The sequence below is a fragment of the Glycine max genome, chromosome 8 (genome assembly GCF_000004515.6).
Source record: "Glycine max cultivar Williams 82 chromosome 8, Glycine_max_v4.0, whole genome shotgun sequence".
Lineage (NCBI taxonomy): Eukaryota > Viridiplantae > Streptophyta > Magnoliopsida > Fabales > Fabaceae > Glycine > Glycine max.
Genome location: NC_038244.2, coordinates 6,320,753 through 6,341,283, shown reverse-complemented (window position 1 = coordinate 6,341,283; position 20,531 = coordinate 6,320,753). Strand labels below are relative to the sequence as shown.

The window sequence follows — 20,531 nt, the reverse complement described above, 5'->3', positions numbered from 1 at the left end:
GGTTTTTTGTTCTTGGAATAACTTGTAAATCAACACTTTTCAAACCCTCCTCAACATTTCACAAATTAAGAGTATCAAATATTATAATTAACTAAATTCACAATATGTTTTAGCCATTGACATCTATGCTAAATCACACATTTGACTCTGTGTGGAACCTAGCTTTTAAACACCAAATGAACATTAAAAATTTTAAACATTAACTTTACTACTCATGCATTCATGATTGATGCATCCTTGATAATTAGGGTTATCATTTCCATGTTGCAAACTAGATATACTTCAACATTTTACCAAATCATTCTATATATTGTAAAAAGAATTCATATGCTTCATTCACCGATTGGTTAGAACCTTGATGAATAAAAGAGATGGTGATACATGATCTCTATTTAAATCATCTTCCAACATTGAATTTGACTTTCATTTATAAGAATAAATATCTACGTTGAATTAAGACAATTTTTAGTCCATTTTTTGTTATTGCAGATTGAATAACATTTCTCCATTACATGGTACAATAAATTTTAATTACTAAATTATATAGCTTCTTAAAATCTGCTTTAAACAATGTAGTATTTTTCCTTTTTCTTAACCCCATAAACTATCTCATTTGCAATAATGTTACACCTAGAATTTGTCTATGTATAACATATGTTAACCAAAGTCTCAAAAACAATAAAGTTCATTAATTTACTTTGTTTATTTGTCAATAATTCAACCAATAACTTACACATGCAACTTATGAGAAAAGTAAGTTTACTTAGATTATTTGCCAGAAAAATAATCTAATCTTTTGTGAATTCTTTCTTTATAATCAAAGCAACAAAATACTCACCAAAAAAAGCAACCAAATAATTGAATTATTTAAACCATATAAAATATTGAATCCCTACTCTTTTTTTTTCAAATGTATTCAAGAAATGACAGATAACATTATAGTTTATTGATTTCAACTAACTTAAAATCAATGTTGGAAAGTAAATTGGACTAAGACAAGAGTATTATAATGGTATTCATTTTCTTGTTCTTTTTCTATGAATTTAGTATCTTGAAAAAATGTTAAATGCTTATTAATTACTACACTACATACCTTTAAACATTTATAGCGAGAAGTACTATTTTAAAAAGGTTTAACGATTTATAAGAGTTACTAGTAGTTTTGCAACACTCTCACACGCATTACAATACTTACATCCATGTAGTGCAAAATTAAAATTAAAACATTAATATAAAATAAATAAAACATAACATATAAATCTCGAGCAACCAAGATACTTTACAAATTCTAAAAAGAATATAAGTTTTTTTGGGAGTTTTCTTAATTTTCTCACAAAAACTAAATGTGTCAACCATATTAAAGCTATGTTTCTCACAAAAACATATGTTTCATATCTTCTTGTTTTATGTCCTACTTAATTTGGAAACATTTTTTTATTTTAGAATAAACTAGTGAGACAATTGCCTTAGTAAATGCCCTAGGGACACAACATAGCATACATCTTATATGTAACATTTATAAGCATAGCATACTCAATGTCTCATCACATATAAATCGTGGCATCAAAACACGTAACACTCTCAAAGTCATTGAACATTTATTACTCTATCTTCCTTTAACTTTCTTTTTCTTACTATTAACAAATTTCAAGTCATAATCCCAAGGAATACACCCATATGCCTTTTTTCACACAATTTTTGGACTCTCTGACAATCGAAGGATGATATCACCCATTAAGGATAAAAGGGGACAAAGACCCTTCCCTTGTTAAAAAGCAACTTCGGATTCATGTGTTGTGAACCTTGATAGACTCCATATCTCAACCTTTTGATCTCAAACATGCTATCAATGACTTCCCAAATGCCGAAATCACAAGATTGAGTGCATGTAACAATTTATTACATATACCTCATTCAAACATATATATATATATATATATATATATATATATCAATCCCGAAATTACAAAATGTCATATAATTAACAATTAAACCACTATTGAACCCTAATTATTATATATTCATTCAAATCTCATAGGAATCATATCAAGAATCACTAAGAAAAAGGAAACATGTTTGGGAAGCATATAATAGCAATTCACACAATTTACGTGAAGGGGAAACATACAAGGGGCTACCTTCACATGGAAATGCTTGATAATCTACTAAGGGATTCCTAGGTTTTTCCCTCATTTCCTTGCCTTTACCCTTTTCATTTCCACTTCTCCTCTTTTATCTTCTCATTTATGTTAGCATGTGAATGTGTGTATGTGTTTAGGATTTGTAAACTTTAATCCTCTTATTGGGCCTTGTTGGTTCCTTTCTTTTAGAATTTCACTTCTCTAAACTAAACATATTTATTAAAATATTAACTAAACCATCTATAGTTATCAAACACCCTTTAATTAACATCACTTATTAAAACTAATTTAGAGATTTGTTACAAGTATCATATTCAAATAAGGGTACAATGAAAAAAAAGTGAGTCCATTAAAAAGTCACACACATATATATTAGTGGATTTATCTTATGATGTTTAAATAACAATACCATGATCGAGCATAAAAAGAGATGTCTCAATAATTCAAAACTTAAATATGATTGTAATGTCGTTAACAACAACTTTTAGAAATAACCCTCAACATAAGTTCATTAAACAGAGAAAGAAAAATCACCATTCTGCTAACTTTGAATGTATATAAACGAATTAGCCTTCGGGTGTTGATTTAAAAGGGAGGCAAAAAAGAGAACCATTGCCATTTTCACCAGTATTCTCAATTTCTCATTACCTGCGTCACACAAAAATGAGTCATTATCTCAATATTTATTCGAATGAGAATAGGTAGAATCATAACTACCTTTTTTTCCAACAATCTCATTATATTGCATTAGGTAGATGTGGAATATTTTCTTGAGAATTTTTTGAAGATGAGGCGACATGAGTATGGTTGCTACTTGCATTTGCATCATTAACAAACAAATTGTGTCCACGAGCTTGATTTGTGGGAGGATAAACAATATCAAATAGATCTTCCCTACGTTCACCATATGGATAAAATGTGAAAACACCCCCTTCATTTATAGGACTAAAGGAAATATCTGGAAAAATACTTTCACTTGTACTAATTCCACGAGCATCGTTGTTGGCACCAAAAATAACTTCAGAAAGGTTACTCCCTTTTGTGTGAGTAGGACATAAATTGACTTCATCCACTTTATTTGGGGGAGATAAAACCAAAAAAAATTATCATTTCACTTAAAATTAAATTGAAAATCATGAAATGAAAATATTAATCAAAGCCAAGGCAACAAATAATAATAATAATAATAAGAGCCCTTACCATGAGATGATTTTCCATTGTCTCCTTGCTTGACTGAAAGCTCATTTTCCAATTTCTTTTTGAGTTCCACAAAAGATGCCTCCAGTTCCTTAGCTTTTTCACAATTAAGATCTTGAATTTTGGCCTCCCACCAACCATGTGTATTTCTTGTCTTCATAATTTCAACAAGTTTATTCTCTCGTTCTTCCTCATAGTGCAATTGATGTATAAGTGCCTTATTTTTTTCACAGAGTTCATCAATCTTTGATTTGGCGTGATCCTCCACAGGCTCATTAATATCATCTTTTGTAGGGTCATTTTCTTCATCGCTAGACCTGATATTTGCCTGGTGAGAAGGTTCCCCATAACTCAACCATTTTCCAGATGAAGTAAACATAAGCATATCAACTTTTGCCCCACAGAGAGTTGTTAACTCACTAGCTTTCTTGTAAATGCCACATTTTCTCTTTGCTAGAGTTTTTTGAAGATCTTTTTTATCCTCAATTTTCTTGATCTCTCGCTTTTGTTTTCTCTTGGTGTTTCCCCCTTCCATTCTAACTAAAAGATTAGAGTAAGAAAGCTACAAAATGGTGCACTTCTTGTTCTTTGGTTTGTAACTGAGACGTTAATATAGAGATAAAAAAGAAGGAAATTCAATGCAATAATACATGAAACAATTAAATTATTGTATTTATTACATTTGATTTGTTTTGGTATATTTGTATAGTTTTCCTAAAATAGATATTCATAATTTAATTTTATTAATGTGTATATAGAGTTGGTGCAACGGCGTAATATCTTGTTGTGTTCACATGAGTGAGAATGATCTATTTAGTGGGATAACACATGTTCGATACTGACTGCGTGCAAAATTTTCTTAGGATCAACGACAATCACACATCGCAAGTGGAATTAGTCTTTGACCTAGTGGATTGAGAGACATATGTGGTCTCTGACCTAGAACAAAAAAAATTGAGTTATAAGGTTGATTTGATGCTTGAAGGGAAAAACAAGGAGGGAGAGACTATGAGTTCGAATCTCCCTCATTAATAAAAATTAACAAATTAACAATTAACATTGATGGATAAAAAATAAATAAATATATTCTTGTGTATAAATTGTCAAGTTAATAAAAGAGTTTAACCCCTTAGAGCATTCATAGTCAGAGTTGCTTATTAAAAATATATTATTTTGGTGTGTCATAAAATTTGTGAGTTACTTACATGAGTAATTTATTGCTCATGAGTTACTTAATTTGGTATTAAATATATGAGAGGGAAAGAAAATATTTATGAATTAATTGTAACATATTAATACAAACTTTTATTAAAGGAAAAATTAATGGTCTGATTAGCCAATAATTAATAGTAATACAAAAGTATATTTGCTATAGATAATTAAGATAAGGTAATATATAATATGAACTATAAATATGTTAAGGATACAAGTTTAATTATATTATACTGTATAAATAAATAAATGCATTAATCTATTAACTTAAGTGTTTGGATTTGTTTATTTAAAAAATATCTTTTTTCATTTTGCTCCTTTTGGTAAAATATATTATTACAAACAATTAGGGTGTGTTTGATTTAGAGAATAAAAAAATATAAAAATAAAAAATAAGTATTTAATTAAAGTAAAGTATAAAAGGTGTGAAATTTACATGAAATTCACACAATTTCTTCTTTATTTCTTTTATCTTTCTCAATTAAACACGCCCTTAAGCTAAGACAATACTACATACTATAAGTACTTCAAGGATGTAAATTAGATGAATCCCATAAATGAAGAAAAGAAAATGCATTAATTTGTTAGGATTTAACGCTTTGTTTTTTTATAATTTTCTTTTTTGTTTTTGTTTTGCTCTATTTATTAAATACACATCCTCTTTAATTTTTTACTAAACAAAATTTTTATATGAATAGTTTTATTTTTACGAAAATATTACTATAATTAATATATAAATTTTATTTAGTAAAAAGTCAAGAGGATATGTATTTACTAAAATAGAGTAAAACATAAAAGGAAATTTAAAAAAAGAAAATAAAGTACGAAATCCAAACAAATTAATGTATTCCTCTATTCGATTCATATTATTGATTTTATATCCTTATAATACTTATACTATATTAGTCCATTGACAAATGTGCCAAATTGTCATAAGTAGTAAAGTAAAATGAAAGTCTGAGTGTCGAGTCCACATGAACTTTATTTGTACTTAGTTTGGTATAAACCTAATTTTAGAGATAAAGAATTATAAGTGAAAAATTAAAGGAAAAAGTAAAAGGCAAAAAATAAGAAAAATAAATAATAATTTGAATGCAATAGATGACTTCAAGATGCAAATATGTTGGGGTCTAGTATGCTAAAACTACTTGTGATGCAATGTTAATAATTTTTCTCTATCTAATGTTATCCCATTTTTTCACTCGCATCTACTATGTTACTCTATCTTTGGTTCCCGTATGAATAACTTAATTTATCTATTTTTTCTCATAAATTTCTTTGTAAAGATAAAATAATAAATTGCATTACGACTAAAAATGCATAAAATAGACTAAACAAACATCACTCCGTTCCTAGCAATGATTTCATTTAGATGTTTTTTCCTAGTTCTTTACAAAATAACCATTTCCAATTCATTACTTCCTAAACAATACATGCATATGAGTGATCAAACCTCAATCAACAACAATAAAAGAGAAAAGAACAATAAAAACTAAAATTGCATTAAATAGATAATAAAAAATAAGACCAATATATAGCCGGGTGTTTTTGTGAGATGGGAAGGAAAAGATATTTTCATCGAGGTTTTGTGAATCCACAGTTACTTCATTCGTTTTCCCTTTATTTTCATGTTGGATTCGAAGGGCAAACATATTTGAAAGCGTGAAAAGAGAATAATGTACAATTTGGAGATTATGAGATCTATGAATCCAAGTGAGGAATTTTCAGAGTGGAATTGCCAGAAAACTTATCGTTGGGAAGTGCGTGTGTGTGTTTTTTTTCCTTCTAATTAAGGAGTTGCATATGGAAACAAGGAGATGAGGGGAGTGTGTTTACTAGGTATATGGTGAGAAAAGATGAGGGGGGAGTGTGATTACTAGGGTAATTTAGGAAAACATATTTAAAAATAGAAAAAAAGGGAGTGTACAAGTAATTAAGGAGAGTGAAAATGGTAACTATTAAATCTAATTGGATTGGATCACTTGAATGAGATTTGCTTACATCGTTACTTAATATATCAAAGACTCAGTAGATTTCTTCTTTTAGTTTGTATACCCTTTTATATATTAGTAGCTATACAGTAAGTTCACAACAATGTCTATTTCTACTTTCTACTGAAGTTTGAAAAAAAAAACAATTTTTTTTAAGATTTATCAAATAATTAAAATTATTTTTGAAAAATAAGTTAATCTAAATTTGATTTTCTTTTTTGAGAAACTATAATATTTGTGTTATTACAAACAAACGGTTGGTTATTGTTTTTATTCTTTTATTCTTTGATACTAAAGTTAGTTTTCAGTTGTAATATAAATTTTAGCGTCTAATTAATTTAAAATTTGCATTGTACTAAGGAACCTACAAAGGAAACTACTTTTAAAAAAAATCCAAAGGAAACTACGAGTGTTGTTCTCTTACATCTTTGTGTTGACCTTTTTGGCACAGCAAAGAAATTGCTCAAGTATCTCTGCCGCTTTGATTTTTCAAATGCTTAAAATGATTTTTTAAAGTTATTATTTTCCGTTGATCGGCGTTTACCTTTAACCATTTTTCCTTGCTATCTTCCTAATGTTATTAATTAACTTCACCATTGAATTGAATCAACTAGTATAAAATTGATAAGTAGATCGATTTCTGTTTTTCTAATGTGTTTTTTAAAGTTTAAACTGTTTTTATTTAAAATAATTTTTTTCAAGAAGTAAATTTTATTTGTTTCTTAAAAAGTAAGTTAATTTTTTTAAGTTTAAATATATTCATCCGTTATAATACGCATTTCTAGTAAAAAAAAAAAGAAAAGAAGCATTTCTATATGCTGAGTATTGACGCGCAGTGGTTGGCGTGGACTCTCGTGATAAGGTGGCATGACATTAGAAGAATCTTCTCAACTGAAGCTCCTTATTTTTGAAGTCTTTTTTTTTTCATTGATTCAGTCTTTGAATCTCATATGACAGTTAACATCGACACAGACGCTAATATCGATGAAAAACTTAGAAGATTATTCATAATTCGTACGTGTAGACAATTTACTTTGTCTTAAATAAAGACTAAAGTTACAGACTATTTTTTTTCCTATTAGGTATGACATTCTTTTTTTTTTTACTGGTTTCCTCGTGTTTCTTTTCCTTCCTTTTATTTTTCTTTTAGTTTTAGAACTTGTTTGAAATGTTTCTCACTTTTATTTTCAAAACTTGTTTTTCAGACAAAAAATTAAGCAAAGTTAGTTTCTTAAAAAATTATACACGAAACATGAATATCTGTCAATTACATGTTATATGATGAAAATAAATCACAATTTATTATGAGAATATCACCAGACAAAAAAAAGTACGAAAGCAGATCTAAATTATTTTTGTTTTCTTATTTCGAAAACTTTAATTTTGAAAATAATTTTCAAACAATTACTCTAACATATATTCTTATTCTTTTCCTTCAAGATGTGAAAATAATTTTTAAAAACTAGAATGAAGTCTTATTACCTAATTTCGTTATTAGCTCAATGCGTACTAATGATTGTATTACTTACGTTAGTCTCTAATATTACAAGTTTTTCAAGAAAACAATGTCAATGAACAATAATTAAGTATGGAATATTAATCAGAAAACCATATTGTATACGCTTCAGCTTTCGGTAGATTCCAAACTATGAAATGCTAGCTGCCTAATAAAATGAATCCATGTATTCCACAAACTGAAATCTTATACTATTAAGCATACTTATAGTCTTTACAGAGTACAGATGAGTTAAATATTGTACTAATTAATTTAGCTCAATTCACTTAATTTCACAATATTCTCCACCCTTTGTTTGGTTGGCATGCATCTTTTTGCTTTCTAATCTTCGAATTACAATGCGTTATTGGTCTAAGGACTAACCAGTTGTCTAGAAGGTATTGATTCTGCAAGCCTTTCTTAACTTTATTGTTGCGATTTATGATGATTCCTGTGAATGAAAAACCATTTCTTAAAGCGCCTCCGGTTATTGCCATTCTCGTGCGGACGCAGCTAGAATCAAATACACGTTTAAAGTTATTTACTTTAACCTAACTTATTAAAATGAATTGATTGATTTCTAACTATCAAACTAGTTATCGTATTAATTACACTGCATCTATTACAAGTTTCTCAAGAAAACAATGTCAATGAACAATAACTTGCTACTTATATGGAAGATAAGTAACCCAAAACCTTGCAACTGATATAGTACTAGTCTATGTCATTAAATTAATATATTAACTTTTATATATGGTTAAGTTTTTCTTTTTTTCACATAAATTTTAAATATACTTTTTTTATATTAAAAAACCATCAATCATATGTTCATTTTCTTAAATATATTTTAATTCCCTTTTGTATAATTTTGATGTTGGAAAAAAAGTTATCAAAAGATAATCATCCTATTGCATCAATTAATATATAGTTTGATCTCAAGTAATTTCTAGCCAACTAAAAGGGAAAGTGGACAGAAAAATTCCACGTAGTAGTAGAAAACGAAAGCCACATATATAAGAAATTAACTTCCACTTTGAGTAGACTTCAAACTCTGCTCCATCCAAATTATATATTCTTTTTCAAGCTGTAAGTAAAGCAACTTTTACCAATAATTTTTTTTTCTTACTAAGAAAGTAAAGCAACGTCAAACCAAAATTGAAATTCTATCATCAGATTCGTTTTAATTTTTTTTAACAAAATATAAACATTAAAAAAAATTTAATATGTACAATGTATGATATGTACATTATATACTGTCTTCATTGTTAATTTTTTTAGTGCACTATCTAATTATTTCAGTAAATTAAAATTGTTAGATTTATTCTCTCTTTTTCATAATCGCTCATAAGTTTTTAAAGTACTGTATTAATACTTTTTATTTCTCTTTAAATTTTTTTATCATATTATATTATTTATTATATTTATATATATTTTTATCTTTCTCATTCAGTGTTGAATAATATTTAAGATGTTTAAAAATATTAGTACGTGGTACATAATTAGAGGAGGATGGAAGGATCATTTAACTTTTATTTAGTGTCTTTTGAACGAAAAATAAAAAATAATAATAAGAAAATATAAGACTCACATCCTATGCTATCTTTTATTTTAAAATTTTCATCTTATCTTTTTTTTTCACTACCAAACATCCCTTAAAATATAAAGATACACACAGTCCCCAGTTGGCACTATTAGGTTTCATTTGACACCCAAGGCCAGCAGAACCCACGTTGGACTCGACGTGGGCCCCACCATGATGTACGTGAGACGTGACCCAATCCAAACAGTTCTTAATTCTGATTCTGCTCTTCCCAAATAAAATTCAAACCACCAAACACGACCTAGCCATGGCCTCATTCACTTAACAATCTCGTATCTCGTAATATATAAATACGCATTCCTTCCACTCCTTCTTCTCACCATTAAAAAAACCCTGTGCACCAAGAAAGGTAACTTGAAACCCCAGCCCTAGAACCTTCCTCTGGAATCCTCCCCAATGTTATAACCCCTACCCATTTCTCTTCTCATCGCTCCAAGAAAAACCCAGAAAGCAAAATCGCAACTTGATCATTAATTAATCAGGGACATGGTTGAAAAGAAGAGATCATGGCTCTCTAAGAGGCTCAAGAGAGAGTCACTGAGGTGGAAGTACCTGGGTGCTGCATTCAAGTGGAAGAGGCTTTCCTCTTTGCCAGTTTCCTTCTTCAACAACGTCGCTTTCAAGATTCTCTCTCTCTTTGAAGCCATTTTCCTCGTTCTCACTGCCTGCTTTTTCTACCTCATGTGTGGATGCCGCTTTTGAATCGCTTCTGATCTTTCGTCGTGTAATTTTACTCTCTTGCTTTCACTTTTGTATTCAGCTCTCTAGCTTGTGTATGTTTAATGTCTATAACGGATGCTTCAACAACAACAAATAAAGATTGTGTAAAGATCCTTAAGAAACACGCACTCTTCTCAAATTTTAAGATTTTAATTTGGTGCTCCTTAAAATTGTTTTTTCTTAAATTTAATTTAATGTGCGTAGGCCTAATTTTTTTTTTTATAACTGAAATTAATTCAAACTAGCTTTAATTTGCTTGGATATGGAACAGAAATGTGAGGTGTAATACGTAAGAAAAGATGTCGCTCTTGGTGGGTTAGTGTGGATTCGGAGAGAGTAATCATTCCAGTGCTTTCTATATTCCAAACTTAAGAGACAAGTAATTCTTCTTTTACAGTTTACACTGCTTCGAAGATATAATGTGGGTTTACTTTATACGCTTCTAATATAATTTTATTATAATTAAATGTTTGAGTTGGAATATATATATTGGTTCTGTGTAAATTTTACGTTGTTAAGTTTTTTCAACGCCTAGTTTCTTGTGTTAGAGTGCAATTGTGATGAGTTAAACGTCTCCTTGGCGGGTTCAGGTATTACCTTCCCTTCCTGTGGCTACAGTACTTGCTTGTTTGACAGGTGGTGTTAATTTAATTTGAAGGAAAAAATTAACTACACGTCTACTTCTTCATTGTTGTTTTTAATTTTAACCACAATATGGACATAATTGACGTGTAAGTTACAAAAGGCTGGTCATTTGTATTTCTATTTTCCTCAGTCAAACATGGCTATACCAATATTGAGATTCATGATTTTGCATTGATATCCCTCGTACTCGTAGGGTTAAGTAAGATCTCAGGCTTGCGATCTGGGAAAATTTGAAAATTTGTACTGATCATATATAAGAAAATAATCGGTTAATATTACATGAGTAGAACTGGAAACTGACTAATCCTGATTTTAATAAAATCTATCATATCTGAATATTCTCGTAACGATTAAAATGCAATATTAATTTTTAAAATAAATTCCTCGCTTTGAAGTACTAAAATCTATATAATGACGAATGGCAAAAAAATGATGCACTATAACACGATCGATCCGGAAAAACCTTCCCCACAAAAGTCAAAAGCAGAGTCGTGTCGTTGGCCGATTCAACCCAAAAAGGATTTTGTTGTCAGTGACACCATCCTGGAAACATCATTTATGAGTGATATTATTTGGATGAAAAAAAGAAAATGTGAGATCAGCTTCTGTTTCAGTATTTTTCAAATTTCCAATGTGAAACACACTTTTTTACGATCAGGACCTAAAGTTAAATTTATTTATGTTGCAGGAATTAATTTATCAATGTTTCAAACTTTAACAAACAAATTTGATTATTTATCTTATAACAATTAAGACTTAAATAATTTTTAGTACTTATAATTTTATAATTATAATTTTGGTTCGTCATAAAATTTTATTGTATATTTAATTCATGTATTTTTAAAATTTAACAATTTCGTCTATATACCATTAGTTTGTGATAACTTTTTTTGATAAAAATTATTAATGTGACACTTACGGACTAACATACCAATTGATATATATCAATGTTACATTGGTTATGTGTTGATATGATAGTAAAAAATAAAATTTGCATGCTTAATGTTATGTTAACATATATATATATATATATATTAAACGGTAATGTTTTTCACCTTGTTACATTATTATTTAAATGTCACATCATTAAATTGTATTATGTTTGACTAATAATAAAATAAAATTATTAAACTTTATCATCTTTATTTTTAAATATAAGATTCTTTTTTTCAAATATAGTAATTTTTTAAAATTGTCTTTTATATTAGTTTTTTTTACCAAAGTATTTTTAATTATTTTATAATAAATACTATACATTAATAAGATAAATACATTCCTTTTCTTGTAAAGATTGAAGATGGTAACTAACACATGTACACAATAATTAGGCAAAAAGTAATTAAAATTTGATGTTTTTAAATACAGTTAAAAGTAAAAATTTTGTAACTAGAGGGACTCATAAGGAATTAAATCTAAAAAAAATAGGAATATGAAATTATGAATACCAATAGACCAAATACCTGACGAACATGACAGTTTAAATAAAGCTACAAGAGCAGCAATCTTATCTGTTGTGTTCTGCTCTTCACTACAACCTTGCTTCCCATAGATAACATCTGCATCAGACAATAGACAAACATGTATTCCTTAACATGCACACCACTTTCTTCTTCTTCTTATTCTCATCACACCACTCTAAAGCCAAACCTCAACCCTCTTCTGGGTGCAGATGCAACTTCTAGGCCATGTTCTCTACCCTTGAAAAGAAGAACATGCTTTACTACCAAAGCCATTCTCTCATCCACCAGAGAAGATGTCTTGAAGCATTTCAACGAACGACGAGCTCTCAAGGTAATAAATGTAACTAAAGCAAAAATCCATTTACAACTTTCTCTTCTATCTTGTCGTTTTGTTGGTTTGGTTTTCTTCACCTAAATGTAGTTTTTTTTTTTTCCTTTCCATGTGTATAGTGTCTTTGGCTGGTTTGTTTGATGTTCATTGTGCTCAGCAATTCAGCATGCATGTATGATGGTGAAAAAATTTTCAAGGATCAGCTGAAAATTTAGATTTTTGAAAGAAAAAAAAAGAGATTAGCTTTAATCAAGGAGTTGCATTGAAATATATACAATTTATTGCAAGGGAGTTTGGTCAAATATGGGGTTGAATTCGTTCATTAAAATCTTGTGCGTGTAAGCTTTCAGTATGTTTTATGCATGCTAACAAACATTTGGCTTCTTTTGAAGATTATCTCAGGCTTGCAGAATTTCAATAAAGACAATGTTGCCTCGGTTGTCACTGCTGCAGACAAGGTTTTTTTACTTCTCTCTTGTTATTTTTTCTCTGTTTCTTTAGTTTTGTAGGTTATACACGATTCATCCAAGGAAAAATAAGATCTAGAACCCATGCATTGGTTTTGTATCTGATAGCTAACGTATGGATAGGATAACCCAATGCATATGAATTATTCTCCTCGGTGCTGACTCTTGAATTTTAGAATTTGGAGTTAGGACAACTGCCTCTGCATAAATTTTTAATAAGAAATCAGTTGTAGATAGTAACTTCTTGATTTCCTCTGTAAAATATTTCACATTTCAATATAAACTAACATACTAATGTCAATGAGTATGTTTTCTAATCCTTTGGGCTAACAGGGTGGAGCAACTCTCGTGGATATAGCATGTGACCCTGAGTTGGTAAAGCTGGCCATTGACTTAACTTCTTGTCCGGTAAATTCATACCTTCTTATAGACGTCTTAGCCACTTTGATTATATGGTTGTGGACATGACTGAGCAAAGGGTATTTGGAAATTACCTTGGCATAAAGTTTATTATAATCATTGGATGTCTTAATCATTTACTAAGTTGCTTTTGAACATGTATATTACTATACTTGTATGTATCTTTAATTGCTGAAGAATCAATGTTAGCTAGACTTTATCAAAGTAATTGAAGCAAGTAACGAAGATCCAAAGTCTAGCTTGATCCCTATACATATAGTACATTCTTAATTTGATCCTTTTACATATAGTACATTCTTAATTTAGTTTCTATCTATTTAGCGTATTCTTAATATGGTCCCTATAGGTGTAATGCTTTCTTAATTTGGTCCCTATAACAATTAAGAATGTGCTACATGTATAGGGACCAAATTAAAAATATGCTAAAGTACCCACATTATTTGATGGAACAATGCATTTTAACTCCTTTTTGACAGATGCAAGTATAGTCAGGAGATTAATTTGATGCTTTGAATCTTTTGATCCTTTCCTCCTTCAACCATTTAGGATTGATCCTTCTTTCAGGTTTGTGTTTCTTCTGTAGATCCTGCAACATTTCCAGCTGCAGTTGAAGCAGGAGCACTAATGGTTTGATCCTATTGCCTATTCTCATACTCCAAAACGAAAGTTAGATATTTAGATATTAAAATGGACCTTGTGAGATTTTTTCTTGACATGATTAATGGCATCGACAGGTTGAGATTGGAAACTATGATTCATTCTACGAGAAGGGAATAATTTTCACTCCAGAGAAGGTAAAGAGTGCATTTCATTATTAATCTCGAATTTGTGATGTTTGTCAACCCCACACATATTTGACCGAAAGTTGGATTTGAACTCTCCAACTAGACAAAAAGTAAAAAAAAATTCACCCAGAGCACAAATATCTTGTTTGATTGCTTCATAATAAACAAAGTGATTATGATAGCCACTAAAACTTAAGGAACAAGAATATATATAATTTATATATGTATGTGCATGTCGGTGTATTAGTGTCAGTGCAGCAGGGAAAAGTTAGAGAAGCGAGGAAGGGGTTGTGAGGGTCAGATGCTAATACATATCACAATATATATATTTTAAAAATATTTGGTTATCTATATAATATAGATATACTATTATATTTGTTGAACGGTAAAGAATAGAGATATAAAGTATTTGGAGATAATTAGCAGACAGCAGTTAGAGAGAGTAGAGCAAGGCATTTATAAAGTATTTACATCTAGTCAACTTATTCTTTCTTTTTCATTTTTGTATACAAGTTAATAAAATATTTTGTATGTAGTAGTCACAATGTTTGGCCTTTTTCTGGTTTCTCTGTCTCCCTCTCAGAAATAGTTCCATCTGAATTTCTCTTGCTAACTCTTAAGTAGTGTCAATTCCCATTTTATAACTAAATTTAATGTCAGACATAAATAGATGCTTGCACTTGATTTTTTTTTAATGATTTATCCTTCTTTGCAGATTCTAGGTCTAACAAAGGAGACAAGGAGGATACTTCCATCTGTAGTCTTGTCTGTTACTGTTCCTCACACACTAAGCCTCCCTGATCAGGTTACAAGCAGCATTTTGATTATTTCAGAGTGCACGATTATGTCAATACTATCAATATTTACTTGGGCATATAAATAAATCTACATACTTAACAGGTCAAGCTTGCAGAGTCATTGGAACAAGAAGGTGTAGATATCATTCAAACTGAGGGAGGAAAATGTTCTAATCCCACACAATCTGGTGTTATGGGTTTGATTGAGAAGGTAACCAGAAAAATATGTTTGATTCACTTATGAATGTCTTTTTCCTATTACCTACATAATATGATTGAGTGCCTCAATGACATTACACAACATAAATCAACATATTAGAGTCTTAAAAATTATTTAATGTTCTGCATTCGCTCTTGTATGTGTCAGAACTCCAAAACTTGATAAGCTATTGGCCCTTTCTCTTTCCCCCACAAACTTCATACTGAAGCTACATTTTCAGCCCTTAAAGCAATTAAAAATTAATGTTTCTTTACATTCATACGGATTGTTGCATTGGTAAATGATAGTTGATTATGGCAAATCCTTTGTTAAACTATCAAATTTCTAATCACTGGTCATTGCAGGCAACGCCAACTTTAGCAGCAGCGTATTCTATATCACGCGCTGTTAAGATCCCTGTCATGTGCTCTTCGGGGTTAAGCACTGTCACAGTACCGATGGCTATAACAGCTGGAGCTGCTGGTGTGGTATGGATTTTTGTTGAATTTCTTACCAATCTAATTTTATAGCAATCATAAACTGATAAACCTTACCATAGCTATGTAATATTCTACCAATCTGGTGGCAAGTTATTGATCATTGTTTCCAAATCACAGGGTGTAGGCTCTGCAGTTAATAGACTTAATGATGTGGTTGCTATGATTGCTGAGGTCAGAAGCATTGCTAATTCATTGCAGACACCATTTCAGATATCCACTGCACATGAAGTGGAAACTCAAAGACAGTAGGTTATGTTGCAAGAAACAGATGAAGGAGGTGTAGGTAGTGAATTAAACATGCAAAGAATATTAAGAACTGATCCAAATATTTGTGTTCCTGTGTGGATGCTAAATTAAAAGAAATAGTGACCTATTTGGAATTTTGCTTCGTTAATGGGTGGAGTTGATCAGTTTAGTGAAGCTATGTATTGTTCGTTGTTCTTTCGCCAAATTCGTGATGCCCTTGTTTTATTTTTGCAGTCAGTACCATTTAGAAAGGTCAATAAATACATACCAATGCTTTTGTCACGTGCAAATTCATCATCTCTACTAGGTTTTGTTTTCTCTCACAAACGAAGCGTTAGGCCAATAAAGTTATATTTTATGGATTTGAGTTTAAGAGATTATATTTGATGTATTTCAAGAACAAGTTTAAATTATACTCCAACATTACCGCAGAGAGCTATTGCATAATAAAAACAAAAATATAATATTTTGGAGGTATCTCTAAGTACGAGGTTGACACAAGGAAATGTTGTTACATATAGATGAATCAATGAAGTGCAAGAGTTATGCTTTCTTTCTACTTAGCGTTTAACTAAGGATTCAATATCTCAACATATACGCCCAGATTGCCATTTTAACCATCTTAATACAACTAATATACTTTACAAATGACACACAGAAATGATAATTATCAACAAGGACAGAAAGGAGCTGACAAGAACTGAATGTACAACTAGTTTCAACTAATACAGATCCAACCTAGCAAGAAAAATAAGGGGGCTTTACTCATCAAACTCTGATTCATCATCAGTTTCGTCAAACTCGCCATTTTCCTGCCAAGCAGCAGAAAATAAATTGTATATTCCATAACTGAGCAAATAAGAGTCAGCTCACTAAACAGGAAAATAACAGATTGATTACCATTTTCTTATTAAATTCAGCCATTGCGTTATCAAATTCTTCACGTTTTTTTGTTGCTATATCATAGTATTGAACCTTCTCCTGTCAGATACAAGTGTTGTTAATATAGAACTCCGCCAAAATGATTTTTTCTTTTTGCTCAGACATAAACGATTACAATATATGCAAACTTGATACTCCATTTTGCCAAGTAATCAAACAGGAAACAAACTTCAAAGACTAGTTCTATTGTTGAAAATCAACGCAGAATCACATATTCTGTTTGTACAACTCATTAGGATTTTATGTACATAATTATTAGCTGTCATTTATGTCTTTACCATATTTAGAATTTGCATTTATAGGGAGATCAATTCCCCTGATTTCCAGGCTAGATTATTACTCTTATTCATATCCTGTGCATTCTATATTCACAAATTCAAGGGAAAATAAAACCTATTTCCGCATCTATATTGATTTGGAATGAAGATCAACAAATGTAGTTGTAGTAGGTGTTGTAGTCGGGGAACCTAAGGCTCTATAAAACCCCATGCTATCTCATCCTTCCAACAACAAAGCTTTGTCCCACTAGATGAGGTCAACTACATGGATTACATGATGTTATTCAGATCAATTAAAGACCAAAGTTTAATTGATGTCATCTACCATAAAATCAGCTGCGCCATTCTGCCATGGCACCGCCATTTAACAATGCAAGAAGCTAAAGATGATTTCATGTTTTTTTTTTTTTTGGTGATCAATTCTGAATACCATTTTTTCTAAAACTGAAGAACAGAGCTAAATTTCATGTACCCAATAATATAATTGAAGATTATAGTCTGTACCATACTATCTTAATCTAATTCTGCATTAAAGCTGAGTTCACCCCAGAATTCTAATCAGAGGACGCAGTTCTGCTACTTCTGCATTACAAAAGGAGAGGCTGCAAAAGAAAACTAACCTCATAAGTCATTGTTTTCCACTTCTCTCCACATGCCTTGCCAATCTGAATGAGCAAAGGGTTGAATAAAACAAAAAAGAATTATGTTAATTTTATTAATTTCCAAATGATAATGATAGAGCTGCTAGTTTAAAAAAAAAAGAGAATTATAAAAACTTCTCGCTAACTCTTAAAACAGGCAAAATTTGAAAATTGATGTGTAACTTTTATGTTATTGGCTTTTAAGAAATTTAAAATTTGTAAATGATCAGTTGTGCAACAATCTTGAAATTCTTAAGCAATTAAAAATATTAAATAAATTAGAAGAAATACTAATAGAATGGATTCTACACATACATCACGCATTGACTTTACATCTGGATTCTGCTCTTGAAATTCTTTACGAAAATCCTCCCTTAAGAAAGAAAAAGAACTTCTAGTAAACATAATAATTTTGAAGATAAGACTTTCCATATAAGAAAGAAGCAGTTGGTTGTTAAATATGGCTACTATGCAAGGTTCAGTGGCAGTGCTACATATAAACTATAAAGTAAATAGCAGTATATTGAAGTTGATCATAGAACAATAAAACAAGCTAGAAGCAAGGAAAGGAAACTATCACAAGAAAATCATGTTTAGATGAATGGTCTTTTTTTCTCTCTTGAACATGATGTGGTGATTCATTCAAAATTGACTTGTATATATGCTACCATCAAATAATCACCTCCTCAACATTATTCCTCTAAAGCTAAATATATTCTACTATCAAATCCTGCATACCTTGAAAAGTAAAAATGCACTAAATAGAATGAATCCCATCTGCTTTTGAGATGACATTACCTTCAAAGGTAAATTATTACAAGGATCAGCCAGATGGCAAAAGAAAGTAAGCATATAACATCAATCACAGTTTGTTCATTCTAATAATGAACCACTAATATTTTGCTACCTTTCAAGAGAGATTAATATCTCAGAAACTCAGAATATACAAAGCTAGCAATGGATATGACAGATATCTAGAAATCACATACATGAAACTAGCTAAATTGTGATAAAATTAACATTTTCCACAAATTTTCCTAAAACATGAGAAACACAAAGAATAGCTAACACCTCATAAAAGATTACATGTAACCAGAATAAATAAAGAAAAAAGGGGGAACAGAAGTAGCTGTACAAGAAGTAGAAGAAAGCTGTCGGAGGTTTCTTGGGTTTCATAGCATCAAACATTTGTTTGTTCTTCTTTTGCTTTGCTTTGGGTTTCTTTCTTGAATTAGTCTGCCGCACTGATCTCTTGATTCCCTCGTTTGATTTAATCCTCAGCACTAGTTTGCTGAAACATCCATTGTAACATAGCAATTAATTATGTAAACTGTTTCAGAATAACATATTTATCTGTAACTATCAATCCGACACCACCTCCTTCCCAAAAAAACAACACCTAAGGCCAGAGTAAACCTATAGACCCATTAGAACTTCGAAATGCCATCACTGTACTCAGTTTCTGTTCTAAAGTCTGAAGCCGTAACATCAATATAAAAAACAGAATGCCACTCAACTTTTGAACAATTAAATGTTGAATTCCAGTTGTCTCAAGGGAAAAACTCCATCAAAAGAAATAAAAGTATTCTCAAACGACCACCTTCAGTTTCCGAGCATTTGAAAAAGACAAACACTTCCAAAATGCAACACATAAAAAATGAAGACAGAATCACAATTGTCTCTTTTTTCACAGAAACTTCCCCCCTTAGCAACTACACGCTGAATAGCAAAGGGAGCAAAACTTATCCAAAGTATAGTGACAATAAAACTTCAAGTAACTAAAACACAAATGAGAGAAATCACACGGACATAGAATTTTTAGAAAAATATACAAAAAATCAAAACTTTATTCTGTTATTTGACAATTCCTTTTCTGGGTTCCATAGGGGAGCACAGAGAAAGTGAAACAGAAAAGAGTAAGGAACGGAGATTGAGAAAGAAAGGGGAAGTGAAGAGAAATGGGTACCGGGAAGATGCAGAGGCAGAAGAAGCAGAGTGAGACCCTTTTGCCTTTTTCGCCATGTTTGTCTGGAGACTACACACTACACAGGGTCCTGCAATTTCACCCAAACTAAAATACTAAAACTAAAATCAAAGTAAGTTACCCTAAATTCATATATTTTAAAGTTTGTAATTAAGTCCTTTTAACTTATATATATATTTTTAATTAGGTTCTACCATATTTTTATTAGGGTTTCGTAAAATAATTAATTAATTTTCAATAGTTAAACTTGAGTACTGAGTAGTGACCTAGTGACCTGGTTTATAAATTATTATTTATAAATTTTCCATAAATGTATTCAAGAATTCAATTAAAAAGATTTAAAAGTTTGGGATCTAATTAAAAACTTAATAAATACAAGAACTTAATTAAAATTCTCTAATATTGTTTTTTTTACATAAGTACATTTTTAGTGTTTGTAGAGACAAGTAGACTTTCATGGTTATAGAGATTACTGTAATA

The 20,531-nt window shown here is 30.2% G+C and overlaps 4 protein-coding genes across 4 annotated transcripts; 2 read left to right on the top strand and 2 right to left on the bottom strand.

Annotated features, from left to right (window-relative positions):
* Positions 1–2,682: 2,682 nt before the first annotated feature.
* Positions 2,683–3,873, bottom strand: LOC102665718 (agamous-like MADS-box protein AGL62). The gene is made up of 2 exons (XM_006586293.1): positions 3,342–3,873; positions 2,683–2,789 (listed from the first exon to the last, which is right to left on the bottom strand). The coding sequence occupies exons 1-2, from the start codon at positions 3,871–3,873 to the stop codon at positions 2,683–2,685; spliced, it is 639 nt and encodes a 212-aa protein (XP_006586356.1).
* A 6,081-nt stretch (positions 3,874–9,954) lies between these two features.
* Positions 9,955–10,474, top strand: LOC100527154 (uncharacterized). Its single transcript, NM_001364692.1, has one exon. It carries the CDS (start codon positions 10,123–10,125, stop codon positions 10,336–10,338), a length of 216 nt encoding a protein of 71 aa, NP_001351621.1. The 5' UTR covers positions 9,955–10,122; the 3' UTR covers positions 10,339–10,474.
* A 2,001-nt stretch (positions 10,475–12,475) lies between these two features.
* On the top strand, positions 12,476–16,411 carry LOC100809934 (uncharacterized protein ycf23). Its single transcript, XM_003531043.5, has 9 exons — positions 12,476–12,792; positions 13,185–13,250; positions 13,593–13,667; positions 14,244–14,306; positions 14,414–14,473; positions 15,180–15,269; positions 15,365–15,472; positions 15,826–15,948; positions 16,078–16,411. The coding sequence occupies exons 1-9, from the start codon at positions 12,580–12,582 to the stop codon at positions 16,207–16,209; spliced, it is 930 nt and encodes a 309-aa protein (XP_003531091.1). The 5' UTR covers positions 12,476–12,579; the 3' UTR covers positions 16,210–16,411.
* A 287-nt stretch (positions 16,412–16,698) lies between these two features.
* Positions 16,699–20,187, bottom strand: LOC100809401 (high mobility group B protein 14). Its single transcript, XM_003531042.5, has 6 exons — positions 20,034–20,187; positions 19,203–19,358; positions 18,383–18,440; positions 18,047–18,091; positions 17,107–17,187; positions 16,699–17,018 (listed from the first exon to the last, which is right to left on the bottom strand). The coding sequence occupies exons 1-6, from the start codon at positions 20,087–20,089 to the stop codon at positions 16,968–16,970; spliced, it is 447 nt and encodes a 148-aa protein (XP_003531090.1). The 5' UTR covers positions 20,090–20,187; the 3' UTR covers positions 16,699–16,967.
* Between the last annotated feature and the right edge of the window lie 344 nt (positions 20,188–20,531).